Genomic DNA, 22674 nt, shown 5'->3' with positions numbered 1-22674 from the left:
TATTCATATGTATGTTACTCACCTCTGGCGTTTATTTATTTAGGCTTACTGCTGGTGAGAAGGTTATATCACGACAATTTCAAATTATTTCCTCACATTATTACATTTCAGTGTTGCTGCTTTTAGTCTTTGGTAAAGATACTTCTGTTTTATGTGAGCCGTGTAACAACCAAAATTGTCCATAATATTACGAGGATGATTGTTTTCTGATAGCAGGTTCAGAATCCACTGTCAGCTTGTCTAACCTGTCGCAGCTTAACTGCATCTCAGCTAGCAGTCCGTTTTCCGGGTTCTTACAAGATCATCTCAGCCACCTTGGAAGTGCCAAGGACAATGCCTTCCCTGCACTTCGTTCTGACAAATTTTCTTCTGAATGCCTTTCTGCTTGTTGGGAATCCCCAGGTTGTGCCTGGGACCTTGGGAATCCCCAGTCACCAGGACAATTGTGACACCAGTCGAGGCATTCGCCAAGGCCCAAGGTCAAATTATGGATAATGCGCCAGATTTTCAGTGCTGTGCCTACATTTCCGTACTTATTAAACTTTTGCAACTTATATTTAACCGACTAAATTTATAGTCGTACAATAACACGAGGACAGGTCATCAGTGGATCTGAATTGTGAATGATCGATCTGACTAGTCTCCTTCAGTTCCCGTTCCATGTGTTTATTTGTCTCTGTTGACAGAGGTAATATTCTGACAGAGAAATCATTTGATTTTGAAGAGAATGCGAGCCAAAGCATTCGTCAACAGGATTTGATTTCCATTGCTTTAGCAAACACTAATTAATCTCGTGTATTACAGGCGGATTGCTGGCGTGCCGTGAGTGTAGGCCTATTATACCCGATTCTCGTTTTTCCGTCAACATTATATTTGTTTAAAGCTGAAATTATCCTCCCCTGTCACGGTGTTAAAGCTCAACTAACATGTGATTAATAACACTTCCATCTCCACCTTTTTTTCAGGACTGGCATGCACCCTAGACCGGGTTTCTCTTTGCAGATACTGAAATCTGCTACACCACTATTAGGTTTCGCATTTGCCTGCAAAAGAGTTTACTGAATTATTTGAGCAGACGTAAAAATTCGAATCTGTAACGAATATATGAGACTGGACTATTTTTAGTTGGTCCTGAAAGGCTCACTCTTTGAAGTTTCTTTCTACTGTATTCATATGACTGTGCACACATGAGTTTACATAAAAGTTTAATCAGGAATTTGTATGTCTGTGATTGTATTACTCGCACATTATTGGACAAAATATTTTGAAGTAATGGAAAAGTGGGATACTTGTATAATACTTAACAAATAATTCAATGCTGATCTGTGGGCTCTATCCAGGCAGACAAGTTGTTCTGATACCGTAGAAAAAAGTTTTCAGTTTTTGGAGTGTTTTGGGAAAAATAAATGTCCACTTTTTCAGCATTAAATTATCGAATACATGACAAGCGTGCCTATGCATTTAGTATCTAAACGAAAAATCTTTCCTGTCTGTTTTGAAACAATTTGCGACTGTTGCAAGTCATTAAGATTACAGCATCTATCTACTTGACAACTTATTTAAAATGGTTCTCAAAGTAAATCAGTAACTCGGTATCTATGTGCGTAGGCTAATTAGAATTCGGTAGAACACCAGTCTCAAAGACAGATGTGTAAATATTGACTCTTGTTACTAGCACTGTATACAAGCTCCCAACAAGCGTAATCAAATAAAATATTTTGGTTTCTCGCCGACTTAATGTGCCTCAAACTCTCTTCTTTCTGATTATCTGCTTCCGTAGGTTGATTTGTCATAATATTTCCGTATATGCATATGACGATACTGGAGCAACATTTGTTTAACCTCACTGTATAAAAACTAAGAAAAGAGGAGGTAAAGTTTAACATGGCGTTATAAATAATATATTTAACAATAAAATAATTTTTAAACTTTTATTACATGTATTAAAATTATGAAATAAAACGTTCACACCCAGTTTCTTATCGCTACCTAAAAAAACATTCTAACTCTCTGTATGTTCGACCGGCTTTAAAAATCAGCAACTCTCAATTTTGCCGAAAATATGTATTTGCGGGCTTCATATTATTCAAAAACTAAACAGCGGTTTACCCCGGCTGCTGTATTTCCATAAACACAAGTGAATATTTTGTATTTTCAATAGAGATGCGACATGTTTTCTTTGCGGTAAGGACTGAATTTTTAAATATTAGTTTGACGAGCTTCGGCTTCAGATCGATCATTTAAGTCTGACTTTGCAAAGCTGCGTTTTATGTCGAATGCTGCAGTAATCGGCATGTTACAGCCCGGCAGAACTGCAAGCCTATAAAAGCGTCACATCACGAGAAACGGCTCGGCGTAATTCTGCTACACTGGTGAAGATGGAGACGTAACGGGATTTTCTGACGTCAGTTGCAAGACGATCAAAACCCACTATTCGTTGTTAAGAGTGCTTGCACCAGGTTTTATGTGTCACAACAATGGATTTCCGATAACATTCGTATGAATGCAAGACAGGCGTGTGTGATATAACGTTGAATGCGCATGATTAACAGTGTTGTGTGCGTGCGCCGTACAAAATTAGCCAACGTTTCAGAGGAGCTTACTGCCTCCATCATCAGGGCGATGAGTGAGCCGCACTATTCTGTAGATTCAAAGTCTGGACTCTGAGATCTAAGGGTTCACAAACGGGTGTGTGTATTATTGAAGTTTACGGTTTGGCCGTCGCCCTGCTTTTCTCTAGCTGCAGTGCCTCAAATTTGTAGCGTCGCTTACTTTCCCATCTCTCTTCGGTCATCAATCATTGTTGTCCTTACACGCTGTATAGATTAATGCAATGCCATATATTCAGAGTACAATAAATGGTCTGCCTATTTTCCCATTGGATCGGATTTCAATGTCTTTCATGTGAAGCTCATTGTGCCTCAGCGCACATATTTCACTTAACTCAAATTATTTAGTACAGTGACTGAGTTGGGGGAGGAATATCGTAGTTTTATTTCCATCTGGGACGAGAAAAGTTTTATTATAAAATAGGGTAATGAAGACAATTACTTATTGGAAACCTATTTCTATAGCTACTAATATACGTAATGGGGCGAGAAATTAGCGGCTTGAAGTAATAAACGTATAACAGGAACATAGATCTCGTGTTTTTCCTGTTTTTAAATTAGTACAGAGAAGCTGAGATGCTAATTATACATTTATATTTGTTAATTCCAAATTGGAATAAAAGTTTTTTTCATGCCACGCGCTGTTAATTTCTGATGGACTAAATGTGTAAAATCGTAAGAAATTTCATTTAGTGACTAAACTGTATGCAAAAGAGTAGGGTATTTTTTCTTCCTAAGACACGCGCTTCCATACCCAGCTCTTTAGCGCGCATCCATTCAGAAATCGAAAACATAATTTCTTGTCCAATAATAATAATCAATGTAAGACTTGAGGTTCTCACAGCGGTGAATATGAAGATTTCTGTCTTCTGGGTTATTGCGCTGTGTAGTCTGGTCGATGTTAACCAACGTTTCAGAGGTCATACTGCCTCCGTCATCGCCCTGATGACGGAGGCAGTATGACCTCTGAAACGTTGGTTAACATCGACCAGACTACACAGCGCAATAACCCAGAAGACAGAAATCTTCAATAATAATCAAATTTACATAATTTCCATTAATGCGTATAACCAACCTGCTACTTAAATATTTATTATGCTAATAACTGATCTTGTATTGTAAAACTCATTTCCCTTGCAAATCTGATATCTATATGCCTATATAAAATTAAAATAACGTTAATGTCCCTTGACTGAAAAGGTAATCTTCCTGACCTCGGTGTAGCTGGTAGGATGGACTTCACTCTAAATAAATATTTTGGGAGGATGTCGACTGGATTAATTTTGCTCTGGACAGGGACCAGAGGTGGGCTGTTGTGAACACGGTAATGAGCCTTCTCTTTTCACAAAAGAAGAAGACTTCCTTTACTGGACAAGTGCCTGATAGCTTCTCAAGATTCTCCATGGAATTGGTTGTATGTTGGCTATTGATATCTTTTATTTCCATTTCTGCTCTAATATCTTCATTACGTTTGTGTTCTACGTTCTGTATCTTGCGAGCGCTCACAGAAAATGTATTTCTGACGTCTCCATTCTTCTCATGTCTTCTTTTTCAACGTCCAACATTCGGATCAGGTATAATCTCAGGTAACGGGTATTTGGCCTTCTTCATTCAACTGTAGTAAGTTTGCTTTTCGCTTTCCTCACAAACATACATCATTGTATTCTCGTGTTCTTATTTATTTATTTATAGTTTGTTTAGGGACATTTTAAATAGCTCAGACTATACAGAGTCGAATGAGAGGATGATACTGGGTAATGAATTGGGAAGGATATGGCATTTTCCTGGAGAGACTGAGTAAAACCGCAGAATACCTCTTTCCGGATAGCCGATCTCCGGGCCGAGATTTCAATCCGACAGCTCCCAAATGCGAAGCTGGACTGATGACCACTCTACTGCGAAGTTTGTTCTTTCATGTTCTGCTTGAGACATTTTTCACGTCATGTTTAAGGTCAAACCGTCTCTGGTGTTGACCTCTTCGGACCTATTATATAAATATTTTAGATACACTTATTTATATTTTTTATATTTCTCTATTCCATATTCGAATTCCTGCATTTTATATATTTTTTCCTACTTTATTTACTGCTCTGAGTAATTATGTCTAATTTTTTCATGCTATATATACATAATTCTGCTGACAGGATCTTCTTTTAAATGGACACTAAGTACGTCGAATTTTCACAGTTTCTTTGCCTTATTTTGTTTACATTGTGCTTGTGTAAATATTATTTACATTAGCCGAAACAGGTCTGAACTAATATTATATCATTAAAAATTCTTGTATCCTGTACCAGAAGTGATGTTTTCATATCATTCGGCAGGTAGAACAGATTTCTTGGCAGACAAAATTAATCTTAAGGAAATGGATTGAAAGGATGTTGGGTGTATTCAATTCGCTCACGATGGGATCCAGACACTGACTGGTCCGAACGCAGTTCCCATAAAAAAACAGGCATTTTCTTGGTCAACTAAATAACACCATAGACTTGGTTGATTTGGTATTCTGTTAGTTTGTATAAACTAAAGCAAAGAAAATATACCTGGTGTGTGTGAACATTCTTCTGCTCCATCTTTACATTTCACAGAACACAGCTTTGGTTGTGTTTCTGAACGACGGTGTTTCAGCTGCAGATGTTTCATATCGTATAACCAGAAGGAATAGTCAACTGGATCTTAGAGTAGGTTGTGGCCTATTGAGGGTATTATCCCAGCGGAGGACTGGGACAAATAACAGGAGAGTGTTAGGCGAGTAACTGAAACATGTAATAATCGAGATCTCCGTATCATTATCAGATGAATCAGCGCCGTGAAATATCCAAAGATCCAAAGTTAAAAACACATTAAGTCAACAGCGAGAGTGCTTGTTCTCAGTCGTCTTTCACCGACACTCTTAGTTCACTTTTGCTCTATGTATATGCACAGCCGAGCACAGGACATTACTTTGAAGGCAATGAAATATTATCCGCAGCTATAAAGACGTCATTTAACGCGGTTGCAAAATTAATGGCTTAGGGTAATTGTTATTTGCTGAAACCCCATGCTACAACCGAAGTGAACCGGTTTGCGCTGTCGTTTTGAATTAGCCTACTGCTGTTTGTTTGAAGAGCGGTTAAAACATTTGTCACTGATTTTTCGTTCAATTAAGTTATTATTACGTTGTAACTGGTTAATCGCATTACGTTTTACTGAAGCCTAAACTTCGTTCTTGTGCACAAATCGGCCTGGGAGAAAGGGACACAGCCTGCAATATCCACGGGTTAGTCAAAGAAACGTATGAGAGATAAATTCCTTTATGATTCTTCGCAATAACATTAACAGCAGCGAATGTTTTAAATTAGGTTAAGTTACTTTACGTTAGTAAGGTTTGAATCAGATATTATTTAGAAGAACTTCAGCTTTAAAAGGTTATAGAATATTGCTTAAATTAGTAATACATTACTGGAGATGAATAAACGCTTTGACATTATAACTTAGTCATACGTTTTTGTACAAAATCTTTTCTGAAATAAATGCCCACTAGTTGCTACTTTTTTCAGACAGAATCTCATGGCCATGTTTCTAAAGTTAGTGCGAAACAAAGTAGAACATTTTTAACTAATGTAATTATATCTTTGATCTGTCTTCGATATTTCACGATCATATTGCAGTGGTTCATAATGTGCGTTCTTTCATTAAGAGGGCTTTTCCACCGCAGTAGCAAAAGAAAAGTGATCATTTAAAAGCACAGAAAGTAATGGCAAAGACTGATGTCGGGTGAGTAGCCATGATCAGCCACACTGAAAACGTTTAGAAAGAGGTTCACTCTTTCTTATCATCTACTAAAATAATTAGGTGTGTAACGGGTCCATTAGGAGTAACGATCTTCCTAAAACAGGATTCCCTTCAAGTAAGTGCTTTTTCGGAACTGCTGAGTAATTTATTTCCCTGTGTCAGCTTACCAGGCTTCCCTAAAACCATCGATTTGGAAAACTAGGAATTTTTTTTAGAGTTTGTTCACTTAGAGAACGTTATTTTACTACGGCCCAAGGCCTCACCTATTTTATTGACAGCATTTATTTAAAGGACGTACTTATTCTTTGTGTAACAGTGTTGTTTTGGTCTTTACAGTATTGTAGAATTTTGACCACATCACCGGCTATAATCCCAAGCCCTGGTGGTGGTTAGGGGCTTCTTATTAAGGCTGCCACTTCTTCAGAGCTTCCTCGTGGCTCTATGACGAGTCTGTTATCTGTCACGCGCGACCACGAAAGGCTCACTTCGTGTTCGTAAATCTTGTCCCAGCTTTTCGTTCGCAGTGCTGGAACGTTCGTCGTCTTGAAGCACCCCGCCCTTCCGTGCAGTAGATGTACGGGCAGGAGACGACGTAATTACTGGTAATGTTGATCAGACCGTGTTAACTGCAAGAGGTTGTTTCCTACTTTGCTTTCGGAGCGGCTTAATGTTGGAAGATCCGATTTAAAAACATTTTAATCAAGAAACGTCACTAATAAATTTCTCTGTCTTAACATATTCTTCAATTTCGTCTGTGACTGGAAACGTACACGCATTTGAAATTGTCTTCTGTTTCTGAAGATTCTCTATATACGTAGCAACTGAATTATTCTTGATGGTGTATTAATATCGTGTATATATATCACTACAAAACACAGTGGAAAAATTGTGAATGATGGCGGTCGGAAATTCATTTTTATTTAAATAATAGCTCTCTAAATGTGAAACATATATTTGCTACCTCCCCGTGGTCATCCAATTCTTTAACGCGAATTAATTTTAACGCAGAACAGAATGCAGATGTGAATCTCGTGTTGTAAAAATGGCCTTGTTTGCATTCTGACATTATCCCATATAATAGAGTTCTGAGCCTGCTCACATATCAGTACTAATTATGACACTGCAGTATGAGTTGGAAAAAGTCTGTCTTAAACAATCAATCCACCAGTCAGGTAAACATCCTTACGTTTCGTTGCAAATTTAATGCTTCTTCGAAGAATCATAAGAATTAACAGATTGTGAAAATAAGAAATTTTAACATTTACCGAAGCGATATTAAGTTAGGCCTAATGGGTTTAACGAATGTTGATTGGGTGTTGGAGTTTGGATAGAACACGCCATTGCCGCGGAGGATAAATGTAATTTTCGTCGTGGGTTCCGTTTGAGGAAGCAACGCTTTCTGATCGTGTATTTAATTATTAAGCATGTCCATATTGCGTTTGGTGACGTCAATTTAAAACTGTGTACTCTCCACGATAAAATGATATTCAGTTCACTTTGTGGTCGATCATGCAAAATTCGCTTCTCTTTTTAGCTTTTAACAAATTAATTATCCATGTTCCGCTTCACGAATTCGAAACTAAAGAGAGTGTGTATTATCGGTTAAAAAGTCTGTTTTTGATATTTTGATATTTTGATATTTTTTTCCAGTGTCATCAAGTTTGTTTCAACTCAACAGGTTTAAAACAGTTAACATAACATCAGAGTTTGTATGAACAAATAAAATAAGCACGTGTAATTATCTACTGTGTCTAAAATATGAATGAATCATACTTTTATTACTTTGTAGTATTAGATTACATTGTCTGTTGTGGAGTATAAAGAACAACAATGTAGAAAAAAGAAGAAGAAGAAGTAAGACTTGAAATTTACACTACGACTGAACTCGATGAAGTATTCTCAGGCAAAGAGAGCCGTGTCAGTTGTGAACAAAAGCCCGACGTTTCGAACACCATATTTGCCTCCTTCACCAGGAGATTCTGCTGGCTCACTTTAGAGCTTAATTGATTGGAATGGCGAACTTTTGTGTTGAAACCCCGTGTTATTTAATACCTAGGAGTCGGCTGTTTAACCACATCGCTTATTGCTACATTGTTATTAAACATGAACTTATAAGTGAATGATGATTTAAAAATACATTGATTTATGATTTCATGGATTCAAACAGTTTTTTAATGGAGCGTCGGATATTATTCCGCGTATGATGACCACCATTTTCAATGTCAGCCTGATCAAATATTCACGACTTTCCTGGTTCCCTTTGATAAGGATTTTATAGACGGAACGCATAGCCTAATTAAGTCCTGTGATGGTTAGCGCTGCAACTGATGGTGTTCGTAATAACCTACCGCTGTATCATTATCACGGCTTCTGCACGCAGCAATACACCTACAGTGACCATCACAGCTTCAGTTGTTGAAGGATGCGGGACAAAGCCAGGGAGGCGAAAATCGATGTCACATTCAGTTCCTCATTGCGCTATTACCTGCAGGTATGATGAAGATCAGCCAAATTAGTCACATCAGTTATTTGAGACAGTTTCCCCAAGGCGAGAGCTGGGGCCCTCTGGGGGAAATAGAAACTTCACCCAGGGTGGGTGAGTGGGGGGCGCTGAAATGGGTGGACAACGAAGTTGCTAAATTAATTATAGTTCTAAATAAACGATCGATACAAATAAAATTACGTTAAATGAAAAACAGTTTAGTAGAAAAGTAGTAAATAAATATTAGAATTTATTGGTACACATTTTTTAAAATAATATATATCATATTTTAACACAATTTTATAGGATAAATATAAGTAGGGCTAGTTAGTTTGCGTGAATATTATTGTACTTTTTCTCTCTACCTTTCACGGCCATTAACGGTATGATTAGCCTTGTGGTAAGGGGGAGGAATATTTTTTTCTTCAGAAATGGTACCTGCATGTCTAAGGAATGGATTCGAGCAGCGATACTAACTCATGGCATCGGAGACTAATATTTTTTGGCGTTTTTAAAACTCACTCGTGAGAGATTTTTGTTCGTAAATGTTCAATGTGGATGACTGGGTAATATCTTTGTCTTCATCATAACATAAACACATTGATTGTTACGTTGTGTGCACTCCTGTGTCGAATTCAATATGGTTTTAACGATTATATGTAATTTCAATTTCTCTTCCTGTATTCCTCTGGATTATATAACTTTATCCACTCACCTGTAACATTGGGGAAACATCGCAGGTAAACACGTTTAAATATACATACTAGTAATAATTAGATTTTGAGACTGTTATTTGCAGTGTGCAATGTAAAGTGGTAAGGTTAGGTCTGTCTGTCTGTCTGTCCCTAGTAATTCCACTGCTACTTTGGCGACGAGTCAGAAACGTTGAGACACACATCCATACGCTTGAAATCCTGGATGTACACAGGACCTTGATGTCTGCGTGGAACGAGTGCGATAATTAGAGTGTATAGATAATCGGCCAACTTCCTATTGTCCACGAACTCATCCTCAGTTAATGGAAGTTCATGTGAAGATTATTACCAATTATTGCACACACAAGGCGATATATAACAGAACACTGATCAAGCAAGTGTTGGTTAGTGATCATTCATCCACGGCCTTCTATGTGCATGTACTTTTGTCATGGTCCACTATGTACACTCAGCAACAAAAATCAAGCGCTTGAAATTTTCTAAATCCAAATCTGGACGTAAGCCTGCAGTTGGCGTCGTTATTCCGATCATTTGTAATCTGTCTGTGTTTTTCCGGACGTGGCTTTTCTCCAAATCCCTTAAAAACTATTACTTATACCAGTTGTCTGTTAAGCGAAGTTTGAGGCACTACGTGAATTAATGGTAATGAGTTTTACGAGTCGTATTGCTAGAGAGTAAGCACCTCTGAAATGTCGGTCAGTTTGAGCGGGACTACACGACGCACATCCCAGAAGATTATCGTCAACATACTCGCCGTAGTAGGGCCCTTAAATCTCACTTAGACCTATGTGAAACAATGTTAATTAAGTACAACATGCAGGGTGGGTAGCATCAGAGAAACACTCGTGATACTCTTGGAATCTGAGTGTTAAGACCTGTTGAGTACACTACACAGTATATTTACTTAACTGTCTGTCTTGCACCGTTGTAGATTATGAGGCGAGATGTTGGAAATTGAAGCCAAGAACTTTACTAATCAACGTCGCCTGGCCTCAAGGGAGAAACTACTTAGGACATGTATACATTTGGGCGGGGCGAGAATGAGTATAAGGCGGTCAACTGGTAAAGACGTATTTCCAATGGCAACGATGAGGTTATCAGAATTCGGAGTATTTCTTGGGAAACTTAATGACTGTTTAAGTGCTTACGCCAAGTAGTTAGATGTTATCTTCGTATTCATTCTCTTCATACAGACATTGTCTGTCACTGCAGGGAAGATCATACTTCTAAGACGTAGGATAATAAATAACAATTCAGTATTAAAGAAGTAGGGTTGAGGGTGTGGAATGGATTTAAGTAGCTAGGATGGCTGATTCTTATAAGCATAACAACGGTATTCGAGTTACATAAAAGCAGCAAATGTTTTGTCCTAGTGAGAAATTGTTGACTACTTAAGGACGCTGAAGTTAAATATTAAAAATCTTACGTAATAGACGAAGTCATGAGTTCAATGTACAGAAGTTGTCTGTTCGTTTGAACAAGAACTTTTGGACACCGTATGTAGGCAGCACGTGCTTTGTATTGTCACGTTGATTGTGTAACCTCTTTCAATTAAAACTTTCCGTAATGTGTTGTCTCCTTTTATTGATGCAGTCAGTAAAACACAACGCTTTTATGTATTAAAAATAGCTTTTTAAGATAATTTAATTAATAAAACTGTTATTTGAACACGAATACCTATTGCATTATCAGAATTTCCTTCATTTGTCATTTCGATATTATCAGAATTCTGATTTATTGTGTTACTGAGTTCCTCTACATTGTTCTGTCTGTACACACTCCTAATAGAGCATTCACTCACCTCCGTGTGTAACCTGGATATCAGCACTGCCTCGTGTTTGTTTATTCAAGTTTCTTGAATTTACTCCGAGTGTGTTCTGATGCCCGTATAAGCTACATCATGTCCAGTTTCCTAACTACAAGCAAGTCTATCGTAACTTTCCCCACATCCTTACTTGAAATTTTAGTTTGTGCTTTGTTTGATTTTGCACATACTGTATACCATAAACCTGGCGTTTATTGTTCTTGATACAAGGTTTCAAGGCGGGTCTGTCAGTTTCATTTCCAGAGCCAATACAACCCGCGGGCCATTGCTTTCACTTCCATTATGTAACGTGATCTCAGATCTCCTGGGAGTCATGCTCTCTCTCCATGAATGAACAGCTACTTGCAATTGGTTATCCAAAATTCATGCCTGTTTCTGCCTACGTTCTTTGTTAATCTTTAAGGAACACATTTTACAGAAGGAAAGGTTATAGGCATGATAAAGATAAACCATGAATTGGATGGAATGGTTTGTAGTAGTACTTCTGTATCAGCTCAACTGCGTCGCCTGTTAGGTCTTAGACAAAAACCAATAATACTGATCCTGACGACGGTTCTATGGGAATAGCTTGTCACATAAAAGAGACAGCTCTGCCCGCGCGTCCTCGTTATGTAGACGTCAGAATCGTTTCATATTTGAGAAAACAAAGTACCAACTCAGCACAAAGCATTGCATTATATGTCGGCGCACAAAACATAGAACCCAAAGACATCATCTCTGATTTAGTTTCTATTTATTTGGCATTAACATTAAATTCAGAGCTGACTCAAAGAATGAAATCGTAGAGACACGAACATATGTGTTCATACGTTTTAAAATAGCAATTATAAAGCCTAAATGCACCATTTGAATACAAATCATAGCAGTTTAATAAAAGGGATCAAATGGACATAGTCTATAACAGTGTCTGTAGCCTATGACGATGATAGTTGCCATAAAATTTTACTAAAATGGAAAAAAAACCATTGTTTAACTTTGGCAATATTTACTCAAGCTTTAATAAAATACTTTGGGCGGATCATACCTGAGAAGATGATAGTAGCCCAAATGGCCAGCCTATCTGTTGAAATTCTATGCGATTTCACGACATAATTTTGAAAATTTTTACATGTAATAAAATCCAATTACACGCTCTGTGCGATGGAGAATGTCTATTTCGGAGACAGTAGAGTGTCGTACTAAGTAATGTTCTGAAATGTCCTTACGTCTACAAAATAGCGAGGATGTAATTGCTTTCTAGAACCGCATTTTAAACATATTTTATGGGCGTGCGAAGTTTTACGCCAAGAGCAAGTAGGTTACTCTGTTCTCGATCAAGTACCTGAACCCGATGAAAGCGAAACTAAATATTGTGTTTCGAAGCATGATTCAGCCATCGTTTAGAGGTGCCATTGTCGAAATCGTGACTTCGATGAGAGATCAATAGAACTTAACGATTTTCAATAATTCTGCCCAAATATCGTGCCTTTAATTAGGAGTGCAGGTCTGTGTTCTTGCACATGTATGGCATTTTGAAGGAAACTTCTTTGAATCCTGCTTTGTACTGCGCACTGGCTGTCGTTAACACGGAGAATCCCTGGTTTTCGTCTAAGTTCGCAGAGCTTCAGGTCTCTCGCCCTCGTACGGCAAAGGGTCCACAAGTTACAGGGTCAGTAATTTCTGTTGCAGGTCTGTTTTGTCCCGGCACCTTCGACGGCTGGTCGTGTTGGCCAGAGACGCCCGCGGGATCATCCGCACATGCGCCGTGTCCAGATTTTGTCACCGGATTTGATCCGACCCGTGAGTGAATCTTCTTGCATTTCATGTAATCTTTTAAAGATACCAAGCAGCATAGCATAGCTTCACCCTACGGCCCCTTCATGTCTGATATATGGTTTCCTATTATTATTGGGTATGAGGGTATGTTGACAGCATATTAATGTTTTATATCTCTTCAATTGAATTTTCTGCTATACGCATAAACTTCAGGCTTATTTAAGATACATAGGTCAGATTAATTAATGACAATGTGGCGAATGTTTTATGTGACTTGGGTCGATCATAAATGAACAATGGGATGAAGGTTAGGTTAAAGCTGAAAGCCGTTATATTATAGATTATTTTTCAAGACCGTTATGGATTACATTATCAGCCTCTTTCTAACTTTAGCCCAGCATATCCTCAGCAGATAAATAATTGGTCCATTTGGCACTTTTTCGATCCGTGCTGTCCAAGCCGTCTTGCAGTGATCAATAATTTAACATTCCCAATCAAAGTATAAATATATGCGTGTATGCATATCCGTTTTCGTGCGTTGCGGGTGGTTTCAGCATTCGTTCCGTACTCTTAAATCCTTGAGGGAGATATTTATGCATTCGGCGCGGAAAAGGGCGCCCGAAATGCTGCTGGCGCGGTATGTGCAATCATCGTCATCGTTCCTAATGGCTCCTGGGGCAGAGGGCCGCGATGTCTGTGAACTGCAACACTTGTTTGACTACATAGCCTTCAGCACGAACAACGAAATACAAAAGTCATCTCACAGTTTATGTAGAACAAAGAAATTTAGTTTTAAGAAGACTATTTTACGATATATTGTTCCGTGTAATCTGGTAGTACAAATGTTTCAGAGTAGCTTATTACCTCCATCATCAGGGCGATGTTTTACTGGCACGTTATCATAGAGGCGGTTAGAAACATAATGTTCTGTTTGGTAAACATTGGATTATTTTGGCTTGTGTGGTGTCAGTTATTTCAACAGACTCTTAATACTGTCAGGTCTACCAGGAATAATTTCAGTAGATGTATCAAAGGGATTACGGTAGAACCTGACATAAACAGCTGTTGTATTTTTCATAACCCAGCCTCTGTAGAGGCGAGAATGCAACCTTGTGGGAAATCCTATAAATAAAAAATGAATCAAGAATAAGCGCATCTCCAGACCGAGACTGTGAACTAACAAGAGAAAATCTCGTTCCTTCTCTTGCCTTAAGGCCGACGGTGGAGTCAGTTTCAACAGATTTCCTCTTCGGTTTGTGGCTTCTGAATCACAGAGCACGAGTTATGTAACGTCTGGGCTGGGGAGATAAAACGAATCCATGCAGAAGTTACTTTCATGATTTGAAGCAAGTGAGAAATCTGTTGAACTCCACCTCGAAAGCAATTGCTGGCTGCTGGGTGTTCTAGAATTATCTGTTGCATGCCCAGAGTTTAATTATGTCTTACCACGCATTTTAATTGTAGCTGTTGTCCACCATCAAAAATGCATCTACAAGACCTGGAAATATGTTATCTATGTTTCTGTGCAACTGCTCTATAGCAGTACTGATAAGAGAGCTGTCTTCTGGGTTGTTGCGCCTTGTAGTCTTAAACGTCGGTAATCTTCTACCAGAAGACAGCCATATTCAGTTTTTATTATAATTGCGGCAAGTGCTTTATTAAAGCTGTGTTTTGTTGGTTCGTAAAAGCTGAGAAGGAAAGAAATTGGTTCTTTGCGTTTATTTTTCGTCACTTCCCGCGCTATCGGTTCATTGTCCAATCACTAGAACATGTTTCGATCCGATATGGCCATCACGAGTTCAATTACCTGCTTTTATACCATTTAACTGGGGATCGATTTTCCTTCTTCCGATGTCAGGAACAATGATAAAGTTCTGTGTTAAAACTTCTTAAATTAATTACAACGATTAAAGAGTTTAAAACTGTCACAAGATGTCATAAATGCCTCAAGTTTTCAACTTTTTACGCGCAACTTGGTGAGAAATTGGTGCCCACACTCTTCAGAAATATTGCTGGAAGAACTTGATATTTCGGAAGAATGCAGGCTGGCGTTGGAGCTTTGGTACTCCAGTACGAATCGGAAACAAAACGCTATATCTCTGATAGAAACTTTCAGAAGTAGAAGACTGGCGAATATCATACTTCAATAGCGACAACGGCGCCTATGAAAGTCCACTATCTGTATCAGATCAGTTTTCATCATTTCTGCGTGTAGAATTTCTGTTATGTGACAGTGTTCTCATCTGGTATTCAGCTTGAAACAGTAGTGCAACCGTAAAGTGAGAGTACTTTCACAGGTAGAGAGAACAAGCGTCGACCTTTCGCTGCTGTATTTACAAATGCAAAAAGATGATATAATAATATAATATAATATATTTGGTTTAGACTATATACAGAGATCTGTGGCCGCCTAACACCAGGTTTTCACGGCCACAGTCCTTACATACGTAGCACTATTAGCACTACTGCTTACTACAACTATTCACTAATGCTACTCTACATGACTATTCCTTAATCCCTAATACTATTTACATAACTCTTTCTTATTGTCCTCGTGCCTTCTATCTCAGTGGCAGTTCTAAATTCCTAATTTTGACCTGTCTTTTACATCTTACTTTGTACAGAAATTTCCCTACATCCCTGACCTCCGTGTCATTCGTAGTGCTTAAAATTTTCTTGAAGGCCAACTCTTCGCCAACGGTGAACCACTTGTTCCTCAGGAGCTGTTCCCTCCACCTCCCGGTTTCCGTACACTTTAATAGTATGTGAATCTCGCTTTCTGTCGCCCCACATAAAGGGCATATTTTCCCATCCATGCCCCCCCTCATCCCTCTCAGCTTCCAAATACCCGCTCTGAACCATGCCCATCCCTCTCTCTCCACCCTCGTACAGCAACCAATGTAGCCCTGTCTACCCCACCCTGATTTCATCTCCCCGTACAACGCCAGAGATCTCAAAAAGATGATATAAAATGGCAAGTATCGCTATATATATTGTCACGAATCACTGGAAATTATAATGTCGTAGCTACTCCATATTTTAAGCTAAAATCAATTGCACTCATTATTCGTAGAGCTTTAAATAATTAAAATCGCGAGCTTAAACTTCGCCTAAATATTGGTTGTCGTATGTTTACCAAACCAAGTGTTCTTATTGGTCAACCCGCTGCTGCAGAGATTCGAACGCTGGCTAGAACGAATCCTATTGCAGATAGTGGTTGAAAATTAATGAGTGTTTGGTCTAAACACTCATTACGAAGACAAAGTGTTGCTCCGAAACTTTGGTATCTACCAACATGTCCACGTGGCGTCACCAACATCGACATTTTTACAGCCACGAGGACCTCTGTTCTTGGAACTGATGTTCAAGCCATTTATTGTAAAATGAGATTGTGGGTACAAGCATAAGCTGGAACCCCTGATGGAATGGACTCTCGTCCCTAGCGCTGCACTCTGTGAAAAACGATGGGGCGCCAACTCTCGTGTGATGCAGGGGTGTACAGAAGTGTTTGTGGGATCAGTACACATTGACTGCTGGAGACAGGAAGAAACAGAGAGGAGGAGAGTTCTTAAGCATTTTATGATTTATGTAAAGTAACAATCCGATAGTACACCGGAAAGTTTAAATACCGGTATTACTAGGTCCTGCCACTGATCACAGTCCTAAGACAATCACATACGTCTGCGAACTCACATCCTGTCTTCTGGATCTCCGATGTGATATTATCTTTCAATGTCCTCTCGGTCTTCCAAGTGAATTCTTTACAAGAAATTTCCCCCTTATCAATCCATATATAGTACATATTTCATATCTAATTCTTCAGGGCTTTACGGTCTTAATTTCTTAATGATCCTGTTTCAATCCTAACCAGTGTCCTGGAAAGCATCCAAGTTTCTATCCCCTTTAGCGGCAGGGATTATTTCCTGAGCCACCACGCCCAATCCGACCTCCTGTACGGTGGATCTAGATTTCTTGCCCTGACGAAAAGAGGGCATCTGACAAGTCGCATCCAGCTGCACTCGGAAGGCGTCTCACGGATTTTATGTCGTTTGGTTAATCCATATTTAGTCTGTTTGTGGAACGGATTAGCTGTTTGTATTTCGGAATTTTCCCATACAACGGTGTGCAGTGGTCAGGGAGATCAAGGGGTCTATTTATGGACTTTGAAGATAGTCGCAGATTATAGGATCTTACATACATATATCTTTATTACATTCCATGGATCCATAAGTTAGTCAGACACCATAGGCCACTTTAGAGCAATGCATAACATTTATACGTGTTATAGGCATTTTTATTTGCAGTTGAACAGCGTCGTTAAACAACAATTTTAGGCACCATCTCACCTTAATACTGACATCGATGTTTTCCCTTCGAAGTAGACTGAAGCTTTGTGTATAAATCCGTGGGAAAAGTGATGTATCGAGCCGAACTCACAAGTCAGAGCCCGAAGTTGACTGTGAGTGTGCTAAGGATTCTTTTTCTTGTCTTACAGCAAAAGAAGTTTAAAATGCGTGTATGTGGCGCTTCGTATCTCCTGGGATTTGCCGTCCTCCTCCTGTAACTTTAGGTGCAATTTCTGTGGCAAACAAGACGCAGAGGAAACGAAACGAACTCGCGTGGTTTCTGCAGACGCCGTCAGAAAGAGACATTAGTTTGATCCCACCTCGTAGCATTTCTTACTCACCCTTTTATATTTCCCGTATCAATATCAGCATTTGGGAAAGAGTCTAATATTCGAAGATACGGAGACATGAAAGAATATTTTTTTTTTCCATTTTACAAAATGTCTTTCAGACATGGAGGAGTAGATACTTGGTATGCATATGTTACTTGGTTCTGCTGATAATGGACTGAATTTCAAAAGAAACGAGTATAGTGAAAGTACTGTGTCGTAAGGAAACACGTTTTTCAATTACTTTCTCTGCAACCTGGGTACGCGAATGGACTCTATGTTAGTTTATTTCATATAAAATATCTGCTACTTTAGTCATAAAGCCATTGTTTAAACTATAAAAATTCGTGATTTGTCGTCTATCAAAAAATGACGTCATCAAACAATGTTACGTTATATTTGTTTACTCGGCATTGTTTTACCAACACAACAATGCCTTCGGGGGGGTTAGTTTAGTGTCTTACTCAAGATTTTAAAATGCAACCAAACCTCCCCCCCATTCGGGGGTGTTAGTTTAGTTTCTTACTCAAGATTTTAAAAGTGGTTTAACCGCCCAATTCGGGGGGGGGGGGTTGTTTTTTAAAAACTTGACCAACCCCCCGAGGAGATCCGAAAGGAGCGCTCTGCTCTAGTTGTTTAAAAATGAATCACATTGAATTGGCAGAGTCATAAATTACTTCTTGCTGTGTTTCGTTAATATTATTCATGTTGAAGTATATTTCAAGTGAAAATTTTAGATCTTACTACAGGCCTTACACCGCGTAACTACTATATATTCGTGAAGAAATTGTTGTGGTCTGTTTGAGCTTTATGTAAATTTGGGGTGAGGATGAACGGTCATAAATTGTAATAACATTGGACAGATATTTGGATTTAAACAACAAATAGGCTTATAATCGAAATCATTCGAGGATTTTGAGATGAATCCTGTGTTCGGAGAGACAGACAGAGGGTATATCCTTAAACAGACACTCATTTCATATGCGCTGTGCTAAGAACATACTCAGACGTATTTGTATGGATAAAGGCTGATTGGAAATGGCAGGTGTTTTTTAATGCATGCGACTTAATGTTCTTGACAGTGTACCTGTCAGGGATAAAGGTACTGATGTCTGTACGTCTAGAATAAGATTTAAATATGACACAAAATTAGTTACGTCGATTGACATCAATAATACGCGCTGAAAGGTAATATTGTTTGACAGGCAATTGCAAGGCTACGTAATATTATTAAAACTGGATGAAGTGCCGAAGAGTTTCTCATTTCCCCTAGGTGTGTAAATTATATTTTGATTATCTCATCAGTGTAGACGCTTTTAATCACTAAAATTGAAGTTAATGTCTTGCGCCATTTTATTTATTAAAAGTCGAATAATTGTAATCCATGGTTCAGTTTTAAGTCACTAAATCTTAAGACCAGCCCTTTAAAGCCTAGTAGTAAATCTGTGTGCCAGTCACTTTAACAATGAGTGACTATTAATTTTTACCTTTGTAATAGCGAAGTGTTGTGGTTTCTTAGAGGTACGGACTGAATTCTAAAATATTAGTTAGACGAGCTAAGTCTTGAGTGGTTAAATATGTTACTTTCTGCTGATCTATAATTAGGAACGTATGAAACATGTCTTCGTTCATTCTCTCATGAAAGTTATTTCTGTACGAAAGATTGTAGATTCTCTTCATGAAGACCTTCGTCGCGAAGTTTAAAATAAGCTTTGCGTGTATTGAGTTGAAATGATATTCTTTTCTCTTTCATTCTCACACTTAAATCTCGCCCACAGTCCTCTGAAGCGCTGTGCACTGTTGTGAAGAAAGCTTTCGCTGTCGAAATAAAATTAAACACGATTTTAAAGTTTAAAAACGAACAAGTATTTGGTCTGTGTAATGCGAGGAAGTGCAAACATGCTATATTGAATTCCATGCATTTAAAGATAATAAAATGACCAAATGTAGCAAAATCAGCGAGAGTGGATTTTATGAAGCATGAAACACTACGGCGTGTTCCTGACGATTCTCTGTTAATATTTGATGTTCAGTTCTCACTCTCATCAGAAAAAATGTTGTTTCAGCTGACGAGTCCTTTTTCAAATGTAAATCACGCTTAGTTCTTTCAGACGGTTTCGTTTGTAACATTTGAGTGGCTTGTTATTGTAGTTACAGCTTTTAATTTGAGACTTGCTTTTGTCACCGTATCGTTCTGTTAAGTATTAGGAGTGAGGCTTTCAATTGTACGCCCGTTATTAGCTCTCGAGGCATTAAGAGAAACTGCAGTGTTGAAATTTAGATCGTATCTGTCTCTCCAAAACTGTCGAACGGAATTTGATGAAATTTAGTATAAATAGTGTACGCAAAAATCACTTGTATGCATTTAATATTGGTCTTTTAATCGTGAATTATTTAATTTCATTTGGTTCAGGTCTTCCATTTTTTGTGTCGTTAGGTTTGACTGTGAGTGCAGTGTTGTGTGGACAAGAAATTGGAATAGGTTTCTGAAGGTGGAGACTCTGGTAGGAAGAAAGTAAATCGAGGCTGTGACGGTGTCTGTCGGAGTCTGATCACGCGGCTCAGTATTGTGTTGTAGTATTTGGTATAAATCTAGGAGGCAGGACTGATAGCGAGCTCTGAAGTGTGTATTTCCCTCAAAACCCCGCAGAGCCAGTAAAGCGCTGCCTGGGGGCAGAATGAACTCTTCGTGAGATTCTGCCTTAAACTTTTCAGTATCGTTCCTTTGCTGCCACGTATTACGAATTTTCAATCAATGTAGAAGGTGGAACGTCTGCCTCTTCTTGTATAACGAAAGACTTGGAGCGCGAGACCTGCAATCTGCTCGATCGGAATGGAGAAAGATGATGTCGTGGTGCGGGATATTGTATTCTGCTTGCCACATGAGAGAGCACTCCACGAGATTTGCGTAGTGCATGAGGCGTGTTAGCTCTGAATGTCTGCTGCGTTGTTGGCTGGAGTTAGGGAAACTGTTCACCTCCTTACTCATCCATGACTCTCCAGTAAGAAAAATGGTTTCGACCGTCGGTATTTATTTAATTTGAAGTAACGTTTTGAAGAAGTTTCGAAACGACGAGGAACAGATTTTAACACACAACTGCATTTTTGGGCGCTCTAAATACATTATATCATGTACGGAATTGAACCTTGGTCAATGAGAAACCCGACGTTGAAAATAAGTTACGTAAATGTGTAGTTAGGACTAATGTGCATATGTAGAAGCTTGTCCTTTGGGTTGTGATAAAAGAAGCTTAAAATTTCGTCTCGTCTCTTTTCTACTTTATGTATGTCTAGGTTAAAATGAAATAAATTTAAATTTATTCGAGTGTAAGCATTATGCAAAAGTATAGAAACGTAGTTTCTTACATAAAGCGTCTCATTTAACTAGTGGAATTGAACACTGTAACGTCATTCAGATGATTTAAAGAAGCTAATGGAACGAAAACAGAAGTGATAATAAGTACATGACGTAAGTGAGATTACAACCAATATTCGTATTTCATTCTAAGCACTTTTTTTCCAGATTCCCAGTACATTTTCCGCGTCCCCTCAACAGAACTGTCACAAATTCATTTCTGTAGAATATTAAGAAAAGGAGAATGTTATGAAAGGAACCATCATGTGGCATAAATGACTCTGATTCCTTATGTCTTTCAGAAAACCGATACAATTTTCATGCCAGAGCAATCTATTCAAGACTTCTGCAAGAACATATTTCTGTGATTGTAACTAACGATTCCCAGTTGAAATAAGATATATTCATTTTTCACTGTCAGCAAAAATCTTTTTAGCTGGTGAGTTTTATTCAGATGTAAAATTACATTTGTCAGCGACATGTGGAAAATGAAAATTGTAATCACGACGACATTAAGAACATACTAGATTCGAAAATTCTTGTTTGGTTTGAGACGATTTATTTTAGAATTTATTATCTTCTCGTAGCATCTGTAAAAACCTGGCGTCCCACCGCAACAGATTAGTGAGACCTAGTTCAGGTTTTTAAGTTTTAAAATACGTTATATGCTTATTAATAGGCAGAGACATATTCTGTTCTTGGCAGCGTGTGAGCAAATGGTCCTACTATTTCGCTACCAGGAAAGTACGGGGAAACTTTACGGAGGCGGGGTTTAACTCGATAAAGAAGCCGAGAAGACTGACAGCGGAGTGTAGGTACATCCTACTGAGAAGAGAAAAATTCTCCACACGTAAATGTCTAAGTAAAATCACTGAAATGATATTAACGTGTAAGATTTGAGGTTTACACAGCGGTGAGTATGAAGATTTCTGTCTTCTGGGTTGTTGCAATTCATCGCCCTGATAACGGAGGCAGTATGACCTCTGAAACGTTGGTAAACATCGACCAGACTACACAGCGCAACAACCCAGAAGACAGAAATCTTCATACTAAGAATCGCCCTGATGACGGAGGCAGTATGACCTCCGAAACGTTGGTTAAAATCGTCCAGACTACACGGCGCAACAACCCAGAAGACAGAAATCTTCATATTAACGTGCTCTGGCACTATAATAACAGAAATCTGAATACGTTACAATTTATATACGACATACATAGGCCTATGATGTCATTTTATCTAGAGGGGCCGACTGAATTGATGATCACACGAAAGGGTAAAGTGGCGGGACTTTCTGAACACGGTAATGAACATTGGGGGTCGATAAACCGGGGCATTACTTGAGTACCTGAGTGACTGTCCACGTTTTAAGGCAGACTATCGAGTGTGTGACTGAGTGTGTCTATTTTTGCCGTCGTAGTGATGAAAGCCCGAGGATACGCTTTGAGAGGTCACGTTCTGTCCCATCGTTGTGTCAGTGAGGAC

General features: G+C 38.6%; 1 protein-coding gene across 7 annotated transcripts in view; it reads left to right on the top strand.

The window, feature by feature from the left end:
* Dh31-R (Diuretic hormone 31 Receptor) overlaps positions 1–22674 on the top strand; it is a 129804-nt gene that overhangs the window by 72247 nt on the left and 34883 nt on the right. For 6 of the 7 annotated variants that reach the window (XR_002544070.2, XR_002544071.2, XM_022070247.2 and 3 more), the window contains exon 4: positions 13075–13185. The exons of the other annotated variant lie outside the window; for it this stretch is intronic. Coding sequence is in view for 4 of the 6 variants with exons in the window: in XM_022070247.2 (XP_021925939.1) it covers positions 13075–13185 (111 nt within the window). In the remaining 2 variants the exon portion in view is untranslated. The remainder of the gene's footprint in view (positions 1–13074; positions 13186–22674) is intronic. 7 annotated transcript variants of the gene reach the window in all.

Source organism: Zootermopsis nevadensis, unplaced genomic scaffold (genome assembly GCF_977971745.1).
Source record: "Zootermopsis nevadensis isolate Lab colony 2312 unplaced genomic scaffold, Znev_1.0 Znev_ptg000028l, whole genome shotgun sequence".
In the NCBI taxonomy this organism is placed as follows: Eukaryota; Metazoa; Arthropoda; class Insecta; order Blattodea; family Termopsidae; genus Zootermopsis; species Zootermopsis nevadensis.
Note: the sequence above shows the minus strand (reverse complement) of the source record. Positions and strands in the feature narration are given on the sequence as shown.